The sequence below is a fragment of the Bos mutus genome, chromosome 1, assembly GCF_027580195.1.
Source record: "Bos mutus isolate GX-2022 chromosome 1, NWIPB_WYAK_1.1, whole genome shotgun sequence".
Lineage (NCBI taxonomy): Eukaryota > Metazoa > Chordata > Mammalia > Artiodactyla > Bovidae > Bos > Bos mutus.
In genome coordinates, this window is record NC_091617.1 from 86,769,550 (window position 1) to 86,793,170 (window position 23,621).

Consider the following 23,621-nt stretch of genomic DNA (forward strand, 5'->3'; position numbering starts at 1 on the left):
GGACTTTTAAATTTTTTGGCTCACAGTCTTACATTTGATGTGCTTCTCATTACTCTTCAAACTTTCTGCAAGTTTTGTTGTGTCTGGAGGTAGATTCATTTCCGTCTATCATTCGGTGGACCTTTTCGATCTTGAAACATATACTCTGTAGCACTGGGAAGTTTTAGGAGGCTCATTTAATCAGTTGCACATTTTTCTCCTTTATCGTTCTCTTTGTAAGACTCCCATTATTCTGATGTTGGACTTCTTGGACTTTCCTTTGACTTTGTTAGTTTCTCTATTTTCTGTTTTTTGCCTGTATGTTCTGGGAGAAATCCTTGCCTTTTCTTTCCATGAACCATCTGTTAAGCTTTGGTTTTCCATTTTTGCTACCATCTTTTTGAGATTTTTTTTTTTAAGGGCATTCTTTTTTTCATGAGTAGAAGTCTTTTGTTTCTCTAGGGTCCATTAATAATCACCAGCAGCATACAGCTCACAAACTTTTGTTGGCATTGCTCTCCTATCCTTGCTGTCCTTGTGGCTTTGTGTCCTTACCCTTTTAAATTCCTGTATAGTTTTGAGGCTTCTGAAGTAGAGGCAGTGTCAGCATTACTAAGGATAATTTTCTACAACCTCTCTTAAGAGACTGCAGAAGAGTTCATGGTTTAGCTGATCACTTTTTTGAGGTATTAGGTGTTTTGCCTGGATTGAATCAGTATCCATAACAAAATAGAAATGTGTTTGTTTTTCATAATTTTTAACATCTGCTTGAGATTTAGTTTTGCTTTGCTGATAGCTGTTTGGTTTCAGGTTGACTCAACTGGCTACTTTCACCTTAAAATTGAATTGTGACATGAATTGCTAATTCATTCTTCTTTCCAATATGATTTGGAGTATTTAGTCACAATGGTCATTTTTTGTTACTTCCACCCATAATGGTAAATTTGCCTTTTTCCAAACATTGCTATACAGAAGGTACTGCAGAGAATATTAAAGAGTTATGCAAGATTAACTTCTGTGCCTGAGATTGGGTGAAAATGATATGCTTAATTACATTTGAGAGATATTGCAAACTCAAACAGTATATTAAAGAAAGGTTCTTACTGAGAATTTGATATAGTCCGATTTCTCTTTTAAATCTTTACATCTCATTTTCCTCCCAAACAGTTGGGAATATTTAATTTTATCTTGTCTGGTGGTCAGATCACATAAGCTTAATATTCAGAATAAACTAAAACTAGATGGTTTTAGTTTGATGGTTGCAGAGAGTTATGACCAAAACATTCCAGTGTTAGTGGTTAAAGGAATAGAGTAAATTATGTTGGTATTTTTGGTGGTGTATTCTTACGTTTCTGTTGTTCTGGTGGTAAAAGTTCATTGAACTTCATTTAAAATTATTAGCAAAATTCAGAAGTATCATGAACTTAATAGCGACATAAAAGTCTACATGTTTTTGAAGAGATGATTTTGAAGAAGGCAGTTATACATTTTTCAAAAATGAAAAACAATTTGATGCATGTCAGAAATTCATGTAATACAAAGAAATTTTATTTTATATACATGCCCATAAGTACCCATCTAAGATCTTTCTGCATACACTTGTTTAATCCTAAAACTTGCCCATCGCTAACTTTTTAATGAACTTTTGTCTTTCAGGTGTTCTTGCTGGTCATGACAACCGTGTCAGCTGTTTAGGTGTAACTGATGATGGCATGGCTGTGGCAACAGGGTCTTGGGACAGTTTTCTTAGAATCTGGAATTAACAATACATGCAAAATTTCCATTCTCCACTGATACCTGGAGAAATCAGTACTACAGCCTATAGCTGTGAAAAAGAATTTACCTTATATTTGCAGGTGAAGATTTTTCTATTGAGATTATTATATACAAAAAAGAAGCTTTCAGTAAACTACAAAATAAAAAAGGTGAAAACAAGGTAAAGGTGCTTGCTGAGATCAGGACCAGTGTATTAATCTGAGGAGTTGAGCTCATTTAACCTTGATGAATTCTTGCTTGTATTGTCTAATTCTTTGTGTAGACAGAAATGTACACATTACAGCAACCTATCATGTTAGAATGTATGTTTGCATTTCTTCAGAGTTACATTTTTAACTTTATATAGAAGTATCGCATTTTTGTGTTCTGTAGTGGAGGAACAAGGCACAGTAATACATGGAAGTGAGACCATACATGTGTGTACTGATGTTTAAAGAATATCTCCTTGAATTCCAGCTTTCTTTTTGATCTGAAAGAGATCCTGGTTGCTGTTTAAGAATGCTGACAACAGGGACCTACTATACAGCTCAGTGTTATCTGGCAGCCTGGATGGAAGTTTGGGGGAGAATGGATACATGTATGTGTGGCTGAGTCCACTTCGTTGTTCGCCTGAAACTATCCCAACATAATCGGCTATACCCCAATACAAAACAAAAAGTTAAAAAAAAATGCTGTCAGACATAGGTACCACTGAGGGGAGTCTGTGTGAGTATCAATAGTTTTTGTCTCATCCTCTGCCATCTTATCAATTTAAGTAAGTGCTTATATTGAGTCCTTTAAAGGGGACATAATCTAAAGGCCAGGGAGTCTCACTCTGGAATTTGAGACATACATAAGAAACTCATATTAACAGGTAGATAGCAGTAATCACATGAATGTTATTTTTTAAAGTTGGATATGATCAAATGACACTTAGCATTCTAAATAGTTAGGCTTTCCTACTGATTTCATCTTCTAGAGGTGAGTTTGCAGGGTGCACTCTGATGAACATTTGGACTGTCTTTGCATCTGAAGAAACTTTCCCAGTGTTTCCATCAGTATGTATCTAGGAAGGACACATAGTGTGCGATGGCATTATGATTTTGAAAGAAGTATAAAATCTAACAAATCTATTTGTTACATTGTTACAAATAGTTACAATGTAAGGTTGCTTTATGAATGTTCATATAAAATCTGAATCGATGTTAACTCTGTGTCTTCAAATATTTAAAAAGTAAACATTCAAGCTTTTTGATCTTCTGTACCATTTCCTCCCACTAGGACAAAATACTGGTTTCTAAGTGGTTTTGCTTCAAAGGATACCTAGATCAAAGTGATCCTCACTTTAAAGCCAAAAGATAATTCCAAGAGCAGTTCTTAAAGGAGTCAGAGGAAAATACTAAGCAATTTCTCTGCTTGTCAATGATATAATGTGTTTATTACTAGAATGAGCCCCCTTGAATTTAAACAAAGATACTTTCGCTCCTGAATTTTCTCTTACAAATAATCTAAATGATTGACGATAGATTAAGTCATTTGATAATGAAGTCATGGAGTTTTCCTAATATAGAGGTGTGTTGTGTTTTGTACTTAGTAAACTGTGTCAGTTACTGTTGAGCTAGATCTGTTAGCTTTTGATCACCTGTAATCCTAAATACTCCCAAATTTTACTTGTAAATTTCCATTTTTATATTGTGGATGTGCTAATAAGTGCATCTGCCCTAAGGAAGTAACTGTTTTAGGATACTAAAAAGAGAATAAAATGGAAAAAGATTAAGATATAGGACCAAAAAAAAAAAAAAAACCCAGACTGTTGTAGATGGCAGGCATGAATGTATATTTATATACATATAACATAAATCCTGTTATGTTTGTGGACTATTTAAGAAGTGATATAAAGAGCAGCTCTTTGAGATAAGGCAAGACAATTTTTAAGGGACAGTCATTTCCAAAAATAGGAGTGAGGATTACCATGTAGTTCAGCAATTTATTCCAAAATCCTGTTGAAGCAAGCACTTGTAGCATGTGCAAAATTGCCTTATATATATGAATAGTATCGCCACTAGTTTGAAAATGATTCTAGTAACAAGATAATTTAGAGGCACAGACTTTAAGAATTCTGTGGTCTTAAACATGTTGATAAAAATGATTTAATATTATTAAACTTTTTGTAGGTGGTTAAAAGGCAGTTATCATAATTAAACATGTACTAGGCAACTGAAAATTAACCACTATCATGGCTGATTATATGTATGACCAAATGGTGATACCATATTAATTAACTTACAGGTTAAAACTTTTGTTATCTAGTGATATGGTTCCCACTTGCTAAATTTGTGTACTTGCAGTCTGAGTTCATCTGATTGTATATTTAAAACTTCCTGAAATTGGTATATTTTGTAGATGCACAGTACAGCTTGAATCTTAGTTTTTCCAAACTTAAAAAAGGCCAAATGTAGTTTAAGGAATTTGCATCAATATTGCAGTTCTGGTGCCTGATTTTTTTTTTTACCTAAGAAACATTTAAACATAATGTGCCTCAGTTGGGTTTATTTGTAAATTCTTTAATCATTGCAGAAAGAACACTTAAGATATGGCAGTATTTTAAAGGCAAATATTCTTTTCTAAAAGTGGGGTGATGGCCTTGTGTTCAGCAAATCAACCCATAAACCTCAAAAAAAGCACTTCATGCTGTCACTAAGGACACTGCCTCCACTTTGATGGACCGGCCTCATTTTTGACAGCTGTGCTATTAGAGCTTTAGATTAAATATTCAAGTTTCTTCCCTAGCTCAAATTTCTATAGTTGTAAATCCATGGTTACAACAGCATATTGAGTTCCATCTTTAGAGAGGCAAAGATTTAGGCTTAATATCCAAGAGACACTTAAGTATAAGAGATACTTATACTTAATTCTGCAAGAGGGCTTACCTGGTAGGCCGTCTCCTTAATTTAGACTCATCTGAACTGATTAATACTGCATGATGATAGTAAATTAGTCTCTTAGACATAACAGAAGTAGGTGCTTCTGAAATATGTTAAGTAATTTTAAAGTTAACCTATTGAAAGAGAAATAAACCTCGGCTTCTTCAGGTGACAAAATGAAATTTTTGAAGTTGCTAAAAAATACATATATAACTAACCTTCTCCAACACTTGATGTTTTAGATTTAGAAATTACATTGTTTTAAAAATGAAGATGTTCAGGGAAATTTATGCTTATTGGTGAGTGTCTCACAGTTTAAATTATAACAGTCGAATACTTGTGGCTTACCTGTTGATGTGTTTAAATGTAATGGAAACTGATTAAAAACAATCTCCCAAACAGGCCCATGATTTTAGTAATAGATTCTTTCTAAAATCTTTAGGGTGTGAGTTAGGCTTAAAAACATTTTCAAATTATTATGTTCAGTTTCTAATTTCCCTTTTGCCATCGTGGAAAGCAAAATTTTAAACTATTTCTTACCTCATTTGAATTTTGAAAACACCCACCAGACTATCTTGTGAGAAATGATAGCACAGTGGATAATATTGGTATTTTAAATTAGACTAAACAGAATGTGATGCACCCTTCATATTTACTCCCATTGTTCATTGTAAGTTGCCTTAAATTCAGTGCTATATTTAAAAGTATTGGTTATAATAGGTACTCAATAAAATGGTCTGTAGTTGAATGTCTAAGCTAGCATTGTTTAAAAAGTAATTTATTAATCAGAATGATGGTACAACTTGTGTTTAGCAAATTTGTTTGCATGTTGATAAAATTTCCTAAGTCTTTTTTCTTAAAACCAGTATTGAGCCTATAAAATAATTGACTAATGCAGCATATGGAAAAACTGGTTAAATTTTAGTTTCAATTGATGTTAAGTGTGCCCGACAAAATCTTACATCATACAGTATTTTTTAATTAATATAACTTCAGTGATATACTTGGTAGATATTTCAAGCCTTTTCTGTCTCTTACACAATGGTGCTCTATCCTATTGTTTTCTCTTCTCAAAGAAGCATCTGAACACTTGCATTTGCATATTCTTATCCAAAGGCATTCACATCTAAATGGGTTTTTTAAGCTGATTAAAATGTTTTTCTTCACCTAGAGTGGCTTCTACAACACTTGTGGCCAACTGAACCTGAATGTCAGTAGTGTGTGGGAAAGGTGAATGTATTAGATTAAAGCTCTTAGAAAAAAGCTTTAAACCAAACTATGTACTTATATCATGACTTAACAGTATTCTTGAATCATTCTTGCAGTAATTCATTCCTTTATTTGTATAGTAGCTCTGTGAAATAATGTTGCTGTGAATTGATATTGTAATCAATAAAGTGCTTTTAACCAGATTTCATGTAGCATGTTTTAAATCAGTTTTTAGTAGGATTACTTTTTTAAGTCTCAGAATTAAACTCCAAGCCCAGCAGTTCATGCTCAGCTCTGATTCTCTAAGCATTCTCATCGTGAAAAACGCATGGGCTGCCAGAAGCAAGGAAGAGATTGGAGGTCCAATGACCTATCCTATAGTAAGTACTGTGAATGCTGGCCTACTGTTAAAAGGCCACAGATTTTCATTAGAAAGCAAAATTTAAGTCATTCTTCCCTTAAAGCTCCCTTATGATAAAAATGAGCCAGTTTTCCCAAGATAGCTTATATGCTTGCCGTCAAAATCTTCAAAAATAAAAGATTAACACTCACTAAATGCCAGTATAAATGTTCTATTTATCAACTTTCAGGCAAACAAGTTTTATTTTCACCTTGCATATTATAAAAAGTCTAGATTTGTAAAAAGCTAAAGGTTATACAAAGTTTATAAATAATCCTGCAAACACACATAGTAGACAAGTGAATGTGCAGAAACTTGAACATCGGCCATAAATCACAATTCTTGATCATTCGTGGGCTTGGTCATAGGTGCACTTACCACAAGCATAAAGGTGGGCTTCATTATTTTAGTGTCCCACTTCCAACATTCATATATTTTCAAACTTGATCAGGCAGAACTGGATTCAAGCTACTAATGGAAAATTTAGTATAAACTTACTACAGCAGAACCACTATTCCACAGTTCCCAAATTTTGGCATGCATCAAGGATCACCTTGAGGGCTTGTTAAACCAGAAACTGCTGGTGCCCAAACCTAGTATTTGATTCAGTAGGTCTGGGATGAGTCCCAAGAATAATTCTTACAACTTGACTAGTGATACTGTTGATTGAGGGACTGAACTGTGAGAGCCACTGTACTTAGCACTCATGGGATAATACCAAACCACTATACTATTTCAGAAGTTTCAAGTACTTGTGTATAAAGATTAAGGCCTTCAACTTGTAACCTTAATTAGCAGTACCCAATCTTAAACATCAGTTTGTTCTGTTGCAGTTGTTACTTAGTCCCACTTCTTGGTGACTTGTATAGTTTTTTGGTTATAAAGCCACAATGTTAGCTATAAATGAATATCTGGATTTGAATATTGCATTCTAGTATCTGATTTGCATAAACAAACATTAAAGGCTTCTATGGCCTAAATAATTTTATTTTCTCCTTAAAATAACCTGAAAAAGTGTTGCACCTGTTGTGAAGACTGAATAGCATCCAAGAGACTTAAACGTACAGAAAAAGTACTAAGTATTAAAAGAAAAAAAGCCTGAAACATTATCCCTCCCGTGGAAGAGCATCAACTCTACCAGCCAAATGCACTGTGTCTTCTGGGATTGTGGATTCCTAACATGCACTTGGTGATGCTGATTCAGTGGTCCTCAAAACTAGTTTTGCATAGCAAAGCCTTAGACCAGTTTTTAATGTTTCCATATACGTTTCTATTAGTTTTTTGTTTTTTTTTTTTTTAACACAGAAACAAACACAATATTTTAACTCAAACATTTTCATTAAGGTAAAAAATAAAATTTTTAACCGTGCCCTGTCAAATTCATACAATTAAATAACATAAAAAGTCACCGTGGGGGACAGCCCAGCAGTATCCTTGGCAAATACTTTTCGAAGAACAGCATTTTTGACTGTAGCCACCCAAAATTCAGATCTTCCATCTCTTTGGCTATTTTTATCACTTCAAACTTAACTCTTAAAACAGAAAGCTTTCCTTACTGGAATCAACAGCTGAGACTGAACTTGTTTCTTGAGAAACATGAGCAGACTATTTAGACCCAAATACTTTCATAAAGGACTTTCTAATAACAAACCTATACACTGCTTTACATCAGTTTCAATGGGAATAAAAGGGAGTAAAAACAGCGTTATTTATTAGTGGTTTACATACCTGTCAGGATGGCAAAAGTGATTGTAACCTGCATAAATAATACACTCAAGAACATTCCACACTCCTTTGTGGTTACAGCAATATAGTTTATAAAACAAAAATATGATTATTCCCATTAAAGTCAGCATCAAAAATTAGTTTTGAGAAAGAAGGTGAAAGGAGCATTCTCTAACTCCTGGATGCCAGGAAGCAGAGTTTTTCAGAATCAAAAACAGAGAGCCCTAATTAAGAGCAAGGCCCCACCCCTCAGGGGTCACAGAGTTGTTTCTTTTGCTTTAAACTAATTCATCATTTTCATATATCAAAGGAATTTTCTTTACCCAAAATTAAAGAGACACCATAACATTCTTCAGAAGTGCAAACACCCTGAGATAGATCAATACCGGGATCTACTCAAGGAATTGGTATTTAGGTATAGTTAGTATAATTCATACTTAAAATCACTTCATAAAAATAACCGTCCAAATCTTCCAAACTCCATTTTCTCCTATGATGATCACCAAAGCAATCTCTATTGTTAAGATTCTTCTTCTCTGCTTGAATGTAGAAACCGCTTAGTAAAATTCTCCAGCTGGTTTTCAAGTTGAACAGCTTTATTTCTAATTAAAAAAAAATGAATAAATACCAATCTAATTATCATAAAGGTCAATGAGAAAAAAATGCATCCCATCCAAATCTTGAAAAAAAAAAAAAATCCCTAGTTAGCTGTTGCTACATTTATCTGAATTCAGATTCACTCTTAAAAGCATTTACTATATATGCAACTATAACTTAGTAATAAATACAGACTCCACTGGCCAGGAAAGATATACTGAGATAAAATCTTTAACAAGAATAAAAAGCCTAATATGTATACCCATGGCTGATTCATGTTGAGGTTTGACAGAAAACAAAATTCTGTAAAGCAATTATCCTTCAATTAAAAAATAAAAACTGAAAAAAAAAAAAAGAATGAAAAGCTTAAGAGACAGTGGAGTCACACCACCTTACAAAGAAATTATATCCTAAGTCACATAAAGATGTAATTGTTCCTGAATTCCCTATAAGTATAAAACATAGAATAAGTGGTTTTATGTATACATACAGTAGCTGGCAGATGTCAAAGGACCATAGTTGCCAAATATATATATTTTTTAAATATTAAAAAATTGTATATAAAGAAACCAAATGCCCATAAAAAGAAAGCAGGTTTGTGTCTCCCATTCTCATAATGTGCCTTGGTGCACACACATACTTAAATGAATCTCTCTCTTTCCTTCTTGGTCTTGTTTTGTATGTTGCTAAATGGATATTGTCAAGGTCATATAATTTAAATGTGCATGTGAACTCCACTGTGTATTTCTCCAGAAAATGCTCCTGAGATACATAAGTACCAGTAATCAGGTTTGTTTTTTTAACTATAGCAAGATGAAAAAATAAAAACTTACCTCAGTTAAAAATTGTTTTCTATTGGATACTGTTTCACCAAATTTGAAAAGCTGTATTTGGGATGATCTAACTTAGGAGCAATGGAACACACGAAATTCGCTTCGGTGGGGGGTGGGGTGTGTGTGTGAGAAAGGATGTTGGGGTCTAAGTCACAGTCAGTCAAGTTTTCAGAGACTCTAAACAGAAATGCGATGAGAATGTGACCGCTGATCAGACACAAATACCATGCATGGACAGATTGTGTGTGTGTGTGTGTGTGTGTGTGTGTGTGTGTGTGTGTGTCTATCTGTAAGGATGTTGGGGTCTAAGTCACAGGCAGTCACGTTTTCAGAAACTGGAACAGAAACACAATGAGAATGTGACTGGTGATCAGGCTGAAATACCATGCATGGACAGATTCTGTGTGTGTGTGTGTGTGTCTGTCTGTAAGGATGTTGGGGATAAGTCACAGGCAGTCACATTTTCAGAGACTCTGGAACAGAAACGCAATGAGAATGTAATTGCTGATCAGACTGAGATACCATGGACAGATATTTGTGTTCCAAAATTCAGGTCGCAAGGACAGCCTCTCCAATTTGCAGACATTGCAAACTTTTTATACAGGCAGCGCGGGCGCAGGAGGGCCTAGAGGAGCTATCCTACGTTGAAGGTCAGGAAGGGCAGCGGTGAGGAGATACCCCTCGTCCAAATTAAGGAGCAATGGCTGTGCTTTGCTGGAGCAGCCATCACGAGATACCCCATGCCCAAGGTAAGAGAAACCCAAGTAAGACAGTAGGTGTTGCAAGAGGGCATCAGAGGGCAAACACACTGAAAGCATACTCACAGAAAACTAGTCAATCTAATCACACTAGGACCACAGCCTTGTCTAACTCAATGAAACTAAGCCATGCCCGTGGGGCAACCCAAGACAGGCGGGTCATGGTGAAGAGATTTGACAGAATGTGGTCCACTGGAGAAGGGAATGGCAAACCACTTCAGTATTCTTGCCTTGAGAACCCCATGAACAGTATGAAAAGGCAAAATAATAGGATACTGAAAGAGAAACTCCCCAGGTCAGTAGGTGCCCAATATGCTACTGGAGATCAGTGGAGAAATAACTCCAGAAAGAATGAAGGGATGGAGCCAAAGCAAAAGCAATACCCAGCTGTGGATGTGACTGGTGATAGAAGCAAGGTCCAATGCTGTAAAGAGCACTATTGCATAGGAACCTGTAATGTCAGGTCCATGAATCAAGGCAAGTTGGAAGTGGTCAAACAAGAGATGGCAAGAGTGAATCTTGACATTCTAGGAATCAGTGAACTGAAATGGACTGGAATGGGTGAATTTAACTCAGATGACCATTATATCTACTACTGTGGGCAGGAATCCCTCAGAAGAAATGGAGTGGCCATCATGGTCAACAAAAGAGTCCGAAATGCAGTACTTGGATGCAATCTCAAAAACGACAGAATGATCTCTGTTCGTTTCCAAGGCAAACCATTCAATACCACAGTAATCCAAGTCTATGCCCCAACCAGTAATGCTGAAGAAGCTCAAGTTGAATGGTTCTATGAAGACCTACAAGATCTTTTAGAACTAACACCCAAAAAAGATGTCCTTTTCATTATAGGGGACTGGAATGCAAAACTAGGAAGTCAAGAAACACCTGGAGTAACAGGCAAATTTGGCCTTGGAATACGGAATGAAGCAGGGCAAAGACTAACAGAGTTTTGCCAAGAAAATGCACTGGTCATAACCAACACCCTCTTCCAACAACACAAGAGAAGACTGTATACATGGACATCACCAGATGGTCAACACCAAAATCAGATTGATTATATTCTTTGCAGCCAAAGATGGAGCAGCTCTATAGAGTCAGCAAAAACAAGACCAGGAGCTGACTGTGGCTCAGACCATGAACTCCTTATTGCCAAAATCAGACTGAAATTGAAGAAAGTAGGGAAAACCACTAGACCATTCAGGTATGACCTAAATCAAATTCCTTATGATTATACAGTGGAAGTGAGAAATAGATTTAAGGGCCTAGATCTGATAGATAGAGTGCCTGATGAACTATAGATGGAGGTCCGTGACATTGTAAAGGAGACAGGGATCAAGACCATTCCCATAGAAAAGAAATGCAAAAAAGCAAAATGGCTGTCTGGGGAGGCCTTACAAATAGCTGTGAAAAGAAGAGAAGTAAAAAGCAAAGGAGAAAAGGAAAGATATAAACATCTGAATGCAGAGTTCCAAAGAATAGCAAGAAGAGATAAGAAAGCCTTCTTCAGCGATCAATGCAAAGAAATAGAGGAAAACAAGAGAATGGAAAGACTAGGGATCTCTTCAAGAAAATCAGAGTTACCAAAGGAACATTCCATGCAAAGATGAGCTCGATAAAGGACAGAAATGGTATGGACCTAAGAGAAGCAGAAGATATTAAGAAGAGACGGCAAGAATACACAGAAGAACTGTACAAAAAAGATCTTCAGGACCCAGATAATCACGATGGTGTGATCACTGACCTAGAGCCAGACATCCTGGAATGTGAAGTCAAGTGGGCCTTAGAAAGCATCACTATGAACAAAGCTAGTGGAGGTGATGGAATTCCAGTTGAGCTATTCCAAATCCCGAAAGATGATGCTGTGAAAGGGCTGCATTCAATATGCCAGCAAATTTGGAAAACTCAGCAGTGGCCACAGGATTGGAAAAGGTCAGTTTTCATTCCAATCCCAAAGAAAGGCAATGCCAAAGAATGCTCAAACTACCGCACAATTGCACTCATCTCACATGCTAATAAAGTAATGCTCAAAATTCTCCAAGCCAGGCTTCAGCAATATGTGAACCGTGAACTTCCTGATGTTCAAGCTGGTTTTAGAAAAGGCAGAGGAACCAGAGATCAAATTGCCAACATCTGCTGGATCATGGAAAAAGCAAGAGAGTTCCAGAAAAATATCTATTTCTGCTTTATTGACTATGCCAAAGCCTTTGACTGTGTGCATCACAATAAACTGTGGAAAATTCTGAAAGAGATGGGAATACCAGAGCACCTGATCTGCCTCTTGAGAAATTTGTATGCAGGTCAGGAAGCAACAGTTAGAACTGGACATGGAACAACAGACTGGTTCCAAATAGGAAAAGGAGTTCGTCAAGGCTGTATATTGTCACCCTGTTTATTTAACTTATATGCAGAGTACATCATGACAAACGCTGGACTGGAAGAAACACAAGCTGGAATCAAGATTGCCCGGAGAAATATCAATAACCTCAGATATGCAGATGACACCACCCTTATGGCAGAAAGTGAAGAGGAACTCAAAAGCCTCTTGATGAAAGTCAAAGTGGAGAGTGAAAAAGTTGGCTTAAAGCTCAACATTCAGAAAACGAAGATCATGGCATCCAGTCCCACTACTTCATGGGAAATAGATGGGGAAACAGTGGAAACAGTGTCAGACTTTATTTTTCTGGGCTCCAAAATCACTACAGATGGTGACTGCAGCCATGAAATTAAAAGACGCTTACTCCTTGGAAGGAAAGTTATGACCAACCTAGATAGCATATTCAAAAGCAAGAGACATTACTTTGCCAACAAAGGTTCGTCTAGTCAAGGCTATGGTTTTTCCTGTGGTCATGTATGGATGTGAGAGTTGGACCGTGAAGAAGGCTGAGCGCTGAAGAATTGATGCTTTTGAACTGTGGTGTTGGAGAAGAGTCTTGAGAGTCCCTTGGACTGCAAGGAGATCCAACCAGTTCATTCTGAAGGAGATCGCCCCTGGGATTTCTTTGGAAGGAATGATGCTAAAGCTGAAACTCCAGTACTTTGGCCACCTCATGTGAAGAGTTGACTCACTGGAAAAGACTCTGATGCTGGGAGGGATTGGGGGCAGGAGGAGAAGGGGACGACAGAGGATGAGATGGCTGGATGGCATCACTGACTCGATGGACGTGAGTCTGAGTGAACTCCAGGAGTTGGTGATGGACAGGGAGGCCTGGCGTGCTGCGATTCATGGGGTCGCAAAGAGTCGGACACGACTGAGTGACTGATCTGATCTGATGTGATATGTAGCATGTGCCCTGGTAAGTAGTAGCAGAAATGAAATGATGCTTAGTGATTCTCCCAGACTTGTAGTTGAGCGAGCTAATGGGTAGCAAGTTAAGAACTGTCAAGAAGTATAGACCTTGCGTTAATACTTCTGGTCTTGACTCTCTAAAGCAGAATTTATTTAGGGAAACAATAATGGAAAACAAACAATCCATGGAAAATCATATTAAACCATAATTCCACTTTATATTAGGATATCTTGTTTACTTCTGCTGCTTCAAATTTAAGTATACCTAAGAGTCCCCACAGAGAAGAAACGTTATCAATCCTGGATATATAGGACTGAAAACTCATAATTTTAATAACAGAACTGCTCTAAAAAAGGACAAATATAGCTTAACACAGGGCTCTAAGTCTGAATCTAAAAAATCCCTTTAAATTCATATTTTTTTGCTGTTGAAATTAGTTTTCACTGAAATTATAAAACATATGGAATTAACTATGGAAAATAATAATTAAGCCAATGCAGAAAGCCAAAAATTTTAACATAAATTTGCTAGCAATTTTATATAATTGTATTTTGGTAATGAGACAAGTAAATGTTCATATTATTGAGAAGAAAAAGGTCAAATACCTTAAGAGCTTTGAATTGTTTTGTATTTTCTCCAATTGATCTATTTCTTTGGATAATCTAGCAATTTCTTCTTCCAGATGTCTTTGTGTAATATCAACTTGTTGGCACAGGCGAGCAAAAGTGGTTGCCATTTCCCTTAAAATAAAAAACAATTTTATCAGCAGTTATGAATGTCTTTTTAAAATGAATAAGCTTTAAAGTTTACATTAAAAAAATCACAAGATTAAAAAATCCCTAAGAGATAAGGTATCAAAGAACATTGCTAAGAATGGTATGAGGGAGGGTAGAGTGTATGTACTTGTAAGCGTAATATGACTGTGGGCTTGATTTCATCTGGCCTCAAGACAAATGCTCAACAGGTAATAACTACTCTGCCATTTTGCTGTGAATGTAAGTAAGCTATAAAAAGGCAAAGGTTGGGTATATTTCTTCAGAAACATAATAAGCCTTACTCTCATCCCCTACCAATAAGAATAAATTACTGGAAACAGGAAAGGAAATTTCATGAACTTCTGTGACTTAATCAAAAATACTTTATAGGAACATTTAATTTAACTACATTTCTAGAGTCAAAGGGTGTATTTGTGTGCTAGTTAATACGTGGACTTTGGCAAATATTGTGTGTTTGCTATTGGGAGCATGCCTAGTAGGTGTGTACCACTGGACTTTGATTGACTGACTTGTTTTTCTCTGCAACTATCCTCCTATTCTTTTGCCCATCTTCATCTTTCCCATGGTCTTTTCCCTCTCCCATCTCTCCTCATCTGACCAAATACCAAGGTTAGACAAATTGAAGCATCTATTTTAACATTTTACTACATTAATATTTGGCTAGTATTATTTTAACTGGAATAATTTTTTGAAGTTGCCTCTGTTGAAGTCTAAAGTCATTTAAGAAAGAACACATTATCTTTAACTTGTAATCTACCATAACTTTTAGCTATAGTTATTGTCACATGGTAGGTGATTAATGTTTGATAATGATGAATGGAAAGCTTCATTCTCTTTTTATGAAATGTGAACCTCGACTGATTTCTTTTGGAGGTCTATGTCATCCTCATTAATATAAATAAATCAAAATTAACACCATTAAATAAAATAGCTCAATAAATATCTGGGAAATGAATGAACTACATCAGTGGTCTCAATTCTGTGACCTCGTTGTTTCCGTTCCCTACAGCTCTAAATAGGTTATTACAGGCTCTGATCTTGTGTCTGAAACAGTTCAATCTTCTGGCAGTTTTTGTCTCCTGAGGCTCTAAATAGGTTATTACAGGCTCTGATCTTGTGTCTGAAACAGTTCAATCTTCTGGCAGTTTTTGTCTCCTGAGGCTAAACCATTTTACACACTATACCACTGCCAAGTTATCTGTTCTAGAGCTTAAATTTAATGATGTCACTCCCAAGATTCCTGATTATCCAAACCTGTCCTATTGTTAGGCTTACACTCCAGTGGACCGCTCTTATGTACACATCTGCCACACTGAAATTATCTCATGTTTCTAGTTTGGGCTCTTTTCTCTGTTTCCCTCTTTCTATTCTGCACATTCAAATCTCACCAGGCTACCTCTCCTCCAGGAGACCTTTACTGATCCACTGTCTTTTATGCTTTAAGATTCTAGAGCCTCACATTATGAAGCTCTAATTACCTATCATTTTTCATCTTTTCTAAAAATAATTATGTACATGTTGCTTCTTCTACTAAATTGCAATTATCTTTAGCTCAGAAAACTTTCTAATTCAGGTGTCAGTAGCACCCTAATACAGAATATTATGTATGCATCGATTTGACTGGGCTCCTGTGTATTTTTACTAAATTACCAAATATTTGAGATACATAAAAGAAACTCAGAAGACCCAGGTATTTATTATTATTATAAAATTCTCTTGAGTTTAAAAAAAAATCATGCCTATAAATCTGGGCTGTAATAGTAAAAAATAACCACCATGCATTTATTTTGAGCCCACTATTTGATCATTCTATTTTTTCCATTTTGGTGGCAATTATAAAATATGTCCACGTTGTGCTAATTCTTTGGTACTCTTATTCGTGCATTTCTGCATGTACGTCATACTTCAGTAAAGCTTTAAAACAAAAACACAGATGAATCTTTCAACTTACTGTTGTACTTGATGGCTGCAGTTTGCGCTTGTGAAGCTAACAATCATCTGCAGTTTTTCAGTTGCATAATTCACAAATTGCTGTTTAAAGGCTCTCTCCTTGGCACGGGTGGTCCAAGTGAGCCTTTCATAAAGATACAAAGCTCCATACATACTTAATGAAACAGATATGAGTTTCCAACCTACAGTTTTCCAAATCTGTAAGATAAATTCACAGCTTACTTTGAGAAAGAAAGATACTACTAGGGAGACTGTACTAAAAGGCATTTTAGAAAATGCATTGGCTCTGTACAGATCCTTGAGTTAGATCCATTTTTTAAAAAATGTTATCTTCCTTCTCTATAAGAAAATATGAAATTACTGAAAATCAAGCTGAAAAAGGAGCAGCACAGAAATAGCAGGCAAGAACTTTTATAACCTGCCGAGTATTTGGTAAGTTGATTCAATGTATCTCAAAAAGGGATGATAATTTTTTTAGGTCAAAAGTTTAAAAAATCAAAACAAACTATATATAAAATAGACTTCCCTGGCAGTCAAGTGGTTAAGGTTCTGTACTTCCACTGCAGGGGGTATGGGTTTGATCCCTGGTCAGGGAACTATGGGGACTTCCTGGGTGGTGCAGTGGTAAAAGAATCTGCCTGCCAATGGCACCCCACTCCAGTACTCTTGCCTGGAAAATTCCATGCACGGAGGAGCCTGGTGGGCTGCAGTCCATGAGGTCGCTAAGAGTCTGACACGACTGAGCAACTTCACTTTCTCTTTTCACTTTCATGCATTGGAGAAGGAAATGGCAACCCACTCCAGTGTTCTTGCCTGGAGAATCCCAGGGACGGGGGAGCCTGGTGAGCTGCTGTCTATGGGGTCGCACAGAGTCAGACACTGAAGCGACTTAGCAGCAGCAGCAGCAGCAGCCAATGCAGGAGACATATTTGATCCCTGGGTCAGGAAGAACCCCTGGTGTAGGAAATGGCAATCATCCCAGTATTTTTGCCTGGAATATTCCACAGACAGAGGAACCTCATGGTTCTTCGTGTGGATTCAGAGGCAGACATGACTAGGTGCACGTACACACACACACAGCTGTGATCCCACATACCATGCAGTGAGGCCAAAAAAAAAAAGTAGCCAAGTAGCCAACAAGTACCTACTTATAGCACAGATAACTATACTCAATATTTTATAATAACCTATAAAAGAATCTGAAAATAGCTATATATATATATATATATATACACGTCTGTATGTGTGTAACAATCACTTTGCTGTACACCTAAAACACAATATTGTAAATCAAACTACATGTCAATTAAAAAAAAGGAAAACAAGTAAACCTATGCTGTTAATGACATAAAAAATTTTTTTAACATGTAAGAACTACTACAAAAAATAACATTTAATACTTTAAGGTGATCTCTTTGGTATTTGGAGAAGGCTAGATAAGGGCGCTGGATCATTGTTATTCCAATGTATAAGTATTATTTCTTTGTGTGCTGTGATGGAAATATTACTTAAAAATGTATGTTGTGATAACCATTTCACAATACATACATACATTAAATCCTGTGGTACCCCTCAAACTAATACAATTTTATATGTGAATTATATTTTAATATAAAAATAAATATTTAGGGCAGTGGGAGGGAGGCCTAGGAGGGAGGGGATATATGTATATTATGGCTGATTCACACTGTTGTATGACAGAAACCAACACAACATTGTAAAGTAATTATCTTCCAATTAAAAAAATTAAAAACAAATAAATATTTAAAAAATTTTAAAGATTAGATCCACGAAACTCAGTTCACTAATTTTAACCTACAACTTTTCATATCATCTTATAGAATCTGGAAACAGAAGTAAACATTCTTTTCCTGATCTAGCAGGTAGCTTTGCAAAAATTTCAATTTTAATTACACCAAAAAATACTGTTTCTAAAAAAAAAGGTACTGTTTCTTACCACTCCTCCAACAACAATGATGCCCATAGACGTTCTAGATGTAAGAGAGGCTAATGTTGTTATTAGGGTAACCATGAGTTCTTCCTGTGATGCATTATCTGGCGTTGCTGGGTTGGAAGGAGCAGTGGGAGTAGAAGCTAAAGATCTGGGGAGCTGATAAGGTTGAGGGGTAAAGAATTAATTCAATTAAACAGCTATACATGGAATAATCATTTAAAAAATTCTATTATATTCTCTTTTAAAATTACAGCAGTAAAACTACAAAAAGAATGACTCCAATTAATGAGTTTACCATAAATACATGAAGAAAATAAAAATGGTCTGAAACCATAAAGAATAGATTTTTACAATATACAATGAGTCTGTCTTATAACAATAGGCCCTCAAGTCTCAAGAGAAATTAAAACTGCATATAAAATTTTTTTCACACCAAAAACACAATCTTTTAAAAAAATATTGGGCTTCAAAATTAAAACCTTGAGAATTTCCTTGTGGTCCAGTAGTTAGGACTTCACACTTTCACTGCCAAGGGCTTGGGTTCAACCTCTGGTCAGGGAACTAAGATCCCACAAGCCGTGCAGCCAAAAATAATAAATAAATAAAAATAAAAAATGAAAGCATAATAAAATAAAAATTAAAACCTTTACACTTTAAAACATACCATAAGAAAATTAAAAGGCAAGCTACAGACTAGAAAAACATAAATATTTTGAAATCATGTATCTGATAAAGACTTATATCTGGAATATATGTAAAGGACTCTTAAAAGTCAGTAAGAAGTCAAATAACCTAATTTAAAAATGAGCAAAAAATTTGAATAGACATGTTATAAAATGAAATACAAGAATAAGCATATGAAATGATGTTCAAAATCATCAGTCATTAGGGAAACACAAATTGAAACTATTAATACAATGAGATACAACTTTGTATCTGCCAGAAAAAAAAGCCTTGATTAGAACGTGGAGAAACAGAATGTTAATACATTGCTGGTGGAATGAAAAATGGTGCATCTGCTTTGGAAAACAGTTTGGCAGTTCCTCAGAAAGTTAAACATAGAGTTACCATATGGCTCAGCAATTTCATTCCTAAATACTCAAGAGAAATGAAAACACATGCCCACATAAAAACAGTATATGGGTATTTATAACACCATTATTCGTAATAGCCAAAAAGTACAAGCAACTCAAATGTCCATCAGTTGATGAATGGATAAATAATATGTGTGACAGCCATGGCAGAATACTATTCAGTGATACAAAAGAAATGCTGAATATTGATTGATACATGCTACAACATTCATACAGTATGATGACAAATCTTGAAAACATTACGCTAAGTGAAAGTAGCGAGTCACATTTTGTATGATTCCATTCATAGGAAATGTCCAGGAAGAGCAAAAATAATAGCTAGAGAAACCTGACTAGCAGTAGGGCTGGCAGTGGAAATGAAGCCTGACTGCAAACGGGCACAAGCATATCCTCAAGGGTGACAGAAATGTTCTAAAACTGGATTGTGGCAATGGTTTTAAAACCCTGTAAGTTTCCTGAAAAATTACTGAGTTGATAAATTCAAAATAGTTTTTTTTAATGATTAAGATTAGAAAATTTACAAAATAGAATATCAAAAGTGAATGCAGAGTAACCTACAACAGTATTGAATGAAAATTTGGGAATTGGCTTTCCCTTAAACATAGTAGTATACCTAATTCTAAAATGGCTCTATATCATAAATATTACCGTACAAATAAGCAAAGCTGACACAGCTAGTTCTACAGAGAAAATCACACAAATGAAATAAAAAGAGACTCTCAACTGGTAGAATCAGATACACACCTGTACAGTATAGCAATAACCACCTAATAAAAAGCCTACACAAATAGAAAATTAAAAAAAAAAGCTACAAAAAATATTTATATATAGATAGATACCTGAAAGATAGGCTCCGATAATCCTAGAAGCACCCGCTGAGCATTTGTAGGGCCCAAGAAACGATGGACAAGAGAAGCCCAGCCCAGAGAAAAACGAAATACAATATCCTCTTGAAAATCTGAACATAACTTGTGGCAATTTAGATCATAGCTAAGATCAAATTTCTTGCAAGGAACCAGTGTATGTAGTTTATTCTGAATACCAGCTGGAAGTAATGGCTTCAAATTTTCTAGAAAGAACCAAATTATGATACTTTGGTTAACAACAGTAAATAATGTTTTACATTTTATAAGATATCTAAAAGATATTTTAATAAATATACATATGAAAAAACTACATAGGAACTTGCAGACATAAATATTACCAATAATTTCTTGCTGGGATTGAAGCATTGAAGCGTTGACTTCATTGGTGCACCGATCAGCCAAATTTCTTCCCATTCCGTCTTCTATGTGCTTATTTAACTCCTGTTAACAATGGTGATAAGTGTCCACATTATTTTCTTCTCTAGAACATATACAGACTTTATAAAAACACTAAAAAAGTAGTAAACACTGAAATGACTTTATTCTTTTGAAGTGGATAATTTTCTTGTGTATTTTATAATTTATATTTATTATAAGAATGCATAGGAGATCTAACAGTTTAATCCTGTACTGATTGCCATGAAGACGCTAAAATGCCCAAATCACTGAAGAGTGGAATAAGACTCAGTGGGCTGCCGTCTATGGGGTCGCACAGAGTCGGACACGACTGAGGCGACTTAGCAGCAGCAGTAGCAGCAGCAAGATAAGTAAACTGTATCTGAATAACACTTAATGTAACTTACATTTTTATATACTTTCAGTACACTTGGAGTAGGATGAAACTCAGAACAAAATTCATCAACCAAAACAGAGAGTCGACAAATTTCATCTGTCATTGCACATGAAACCTGGAAATACAAAAAAATCAAAATTAGAAAATTTAAACAAGATGACTGACTACTCAAAAAAATCAAAATGAAAAAACTTAATATTCTTTTAAAGTAACAGATGGATAATATTTTTAGCACTATCAAAAGTATTATCATTCCCAGATATTATCACAAAGCTAACGTTACCCACCTTATTTGCAACCTCCTCTGTAACCTCCCTGATTTTTTTTTTAACATCCAGTGTTAAAAGGTTCATCTGGTTTCGGATAAAGTCCAGTCTATCAATTTGGTCTTCCCTCTCTTCTATTGAATAAACCCTATTGTAGTATGAAGAGTAATTAATATTCAGGATACATTTAAGTTCTAAAGAAATTAAGGAGACACTCACATATATTGAACCATCTGTTAGTGTGATATAAGAAAAAAAAAAAAAAAACCTTGTATTTCAACATCTAAAAGGGATTCAAATAACATTTCACTCATAAAATGTTTTACAGATGACTGGAGAGAAACTGCTCTCTCTCTGCTCCTGTGGCACCTGAATCCCACAAAGGATTAATAAGGATTCTAAATCTGCACCCAATTCACAGATACAAATATTTAAAATAGAACTAACTCATTATTGAGTCTACTTAATAAAGCACCCTGCAAGCTCAAACCAGCCAGCTGCTAGTTTTTGTTAGTTTCCTTGGAATACAGTCACATGCATTCATGTACCTACTGGGTGTACTAGGCTGCTTTTGCTCTAAACTGCAGAACTGAGTAGCTGCAAAATAGACAGTATGACCCACAAAGCCTAGAATATTTACTATCTGCTAAATCTGTTAACCCTTGGATGATATAGGAAAACAAAAGCCTGAGATTTTTTTTTTAGTATCTTTAGCTAAAAGAGTTACAAACCATCCTCAATTCACACCTGTTTTTTGTGCCAGGTTTATTTCAATGTTTATATTTTTATAAAAATTAAGGTCAACCCAGTGGACCAATACTTACTTTGGCCACCGTAATATAGCAACTGAGTTCAATAAACAGAAACACTGTGACAAGGCTAGCGATCAGACTCTGGGTTCTGACCCTTGTGTTTATTATGCTGCAAATTCTCTAATTTTATACATAATGCATCCTGCAAAAGTGCCAGAATTAGGCAACAGACCTAGATATGAGAGGAGTTTTCTTCTCAGCAAGATCAAATACATTTAAAATTTCCAATTTGATATCGTCTTGGATTTAATCTTAGATGCTTTATATCCTTCCATTGATTGGCTTAAGTTCACTTAAAGGTTCAGTTGAGGCTTAACATCATTATGCTTGTAACATCTAATAACATCTTGATCTTAGTTTCAAGTGTACCAAGTTTGTGAGAACTACCCTTTTCTTTGAATAGTGCTGGTTTCTGTGTTCGTTTTCATCATTATAAGACAATAAATGGAATAAAATACTGTTCTACAGTATGACATATGGAGTAATGCTTACCAAGTTCACCTTCTGGCTGGCAGGTAGTACCACCTTGCTTGTTTACCAGCTGATATAAAACCACAACTGGCATAAAAGAGTGATTTCAAGATTTCAACATATGAGTAAATAAAAGATGAGTAATAGGTTGAATGTAAAAAAAAAGTCACCTGTTTTGAACTTTGAAAAATTCTGTTTGAAGAAATGGTTCTTTCACTGCTTTAAAGATATTTCCAAGTCACTGAACATTTAAAACTCACAACTCACACATAAGAATACTGAGATCATATTCTGAGAATGCAATGCTGCTACTGCTAAGTCACTGCAGTCGTGTCCGACTCTGTGCGACCCCATAGACGGCAGCCCACCAGGCTCCCCCGTCCCTGGGATTCTCCAGGCAAGAACACTGGAGTGGGTTGCCATTTCCTTCTCCAATGCATGAAAGTGAAAAGTGAAAGTGAAGTCGCTCAGTCGTGTCCGACCCTCAGCGACCCCATGGATTGCAGCCTACCAGGCTCTTCCATCCATGGGATTTTCCAGGCAAGAGTACTGGAGTGGGGTGCCATTGCCTTCTCTGGAGAATGCAATACTGAGAATGTAAATATGTGCTTAAGGTTGTTAAAAAAAAAAAAAAAATGCTTAACAGTTTCAAATACTGATTAAAAAACATGCAAGTAGGCATCAGCTAAACCTATCAGGCTGATGTTAGCATGAAAGGTATTCAATAATAATAAAAATTTTATATCAGTCTTTTTATACTGACACAAAAATAATTTTTATTTTGCAATAAAATGAATTCATACCTTTTCTCTGCTGCTGCCACGTTTATTGAATCCATTATGTTTTTCACAGTTTCTAGTATCTGTTTAGCTCTGATAGTGTGCTGTTCAAACTTTGTTTTCACTGCTGACTGCGAGATACACTCCTGCGAGGGGCCCAAGCCATAACACATTACTGTAATTCCATCCAAGCATTTTCAGGAATTTAAACACAAAAACTTGCTGTTCATAACATTAACCAAAACTGACATAAGGAAAAAAAATAAATGAAACATAAACACAACTTAAAGTTATAAAGGTTAAAAAAAGTCAAGGATTCAAAAGTAAAAAACTTTAACAGCAAGTTCATAGCTTTGTGTAATTTTACACAGTAATGTGCAATGGATCTTT

At 35.6% G+C, this 23,621-nt stretch overlaps 2 protein-coding genes across 2 annotated transcripts in view; one reads left to right on the plus strand and one right to left on the minus strand.

The window, feature by feature from the left end:
• The window catches only part of GNB4 (G protein subunit beta 4), a 69,365-nt gene extending 64,439 nt beyond the window's left edge, over positions 1–4,926 (plus strand). Inside the window, exon 10 of the mRNA XM_070372969.1 lies at positions 1,636–4,926. Coding sequence (XP_070229070.1) covers positions 1,636–1,742 — 107 coding nt within the window. The 3' untranslated portion in view covers positions 1,743–4,926. The remainder of the gene's footprint in view (positions 1–1,635) is intronic.
• A 1,497-nt stretch (positions 4,927–6,423) lies between these two features.
• MFN1 (mitofusin 1) overlaps positions 6,424–23,621 on the minus strand; it is a 39,236-nt gene continuing 22,038 nt past the window's right edge. The window contains exons 10-18 of the mRNA XM_005892499.3: positions 23,256–23,377; positions 21,191–21,317; positions 20,914–21,018; positions 20,449–20,551; positions 20,084–20,313; positions 18,154–18,306; positions 16,198–16,394; positions 14,076–14,210; positions 6,424–8,594 (exon numbers count right to left, since the gene is read on the minus strand). Of these exons, the coding sequence (XP_005892561.1) occupies positions 8,513–8,594; positions 14,076–14,210; positions 16,198–16,394; positions 18,154–18,306; positions 20,084–20,313; positions 20,449–20,551; positions 20,914–21,018; positions 21,191–21,317; positions 23,256–23,377 (1,254 nt within the window). The 3' untranslated portion in view covers positions 6,424–8,512. The remainder of the gene's footprint in view (positions 8,595–14,075; positions 14,211–16,197; positions 16,395–18,153; positions 18,307–20,083; positions 20,314–20,448; positions 20,552–20,913; positions 21,019–21,190; positions 21,318–23,255; positions 23,378–23,621) is intronic.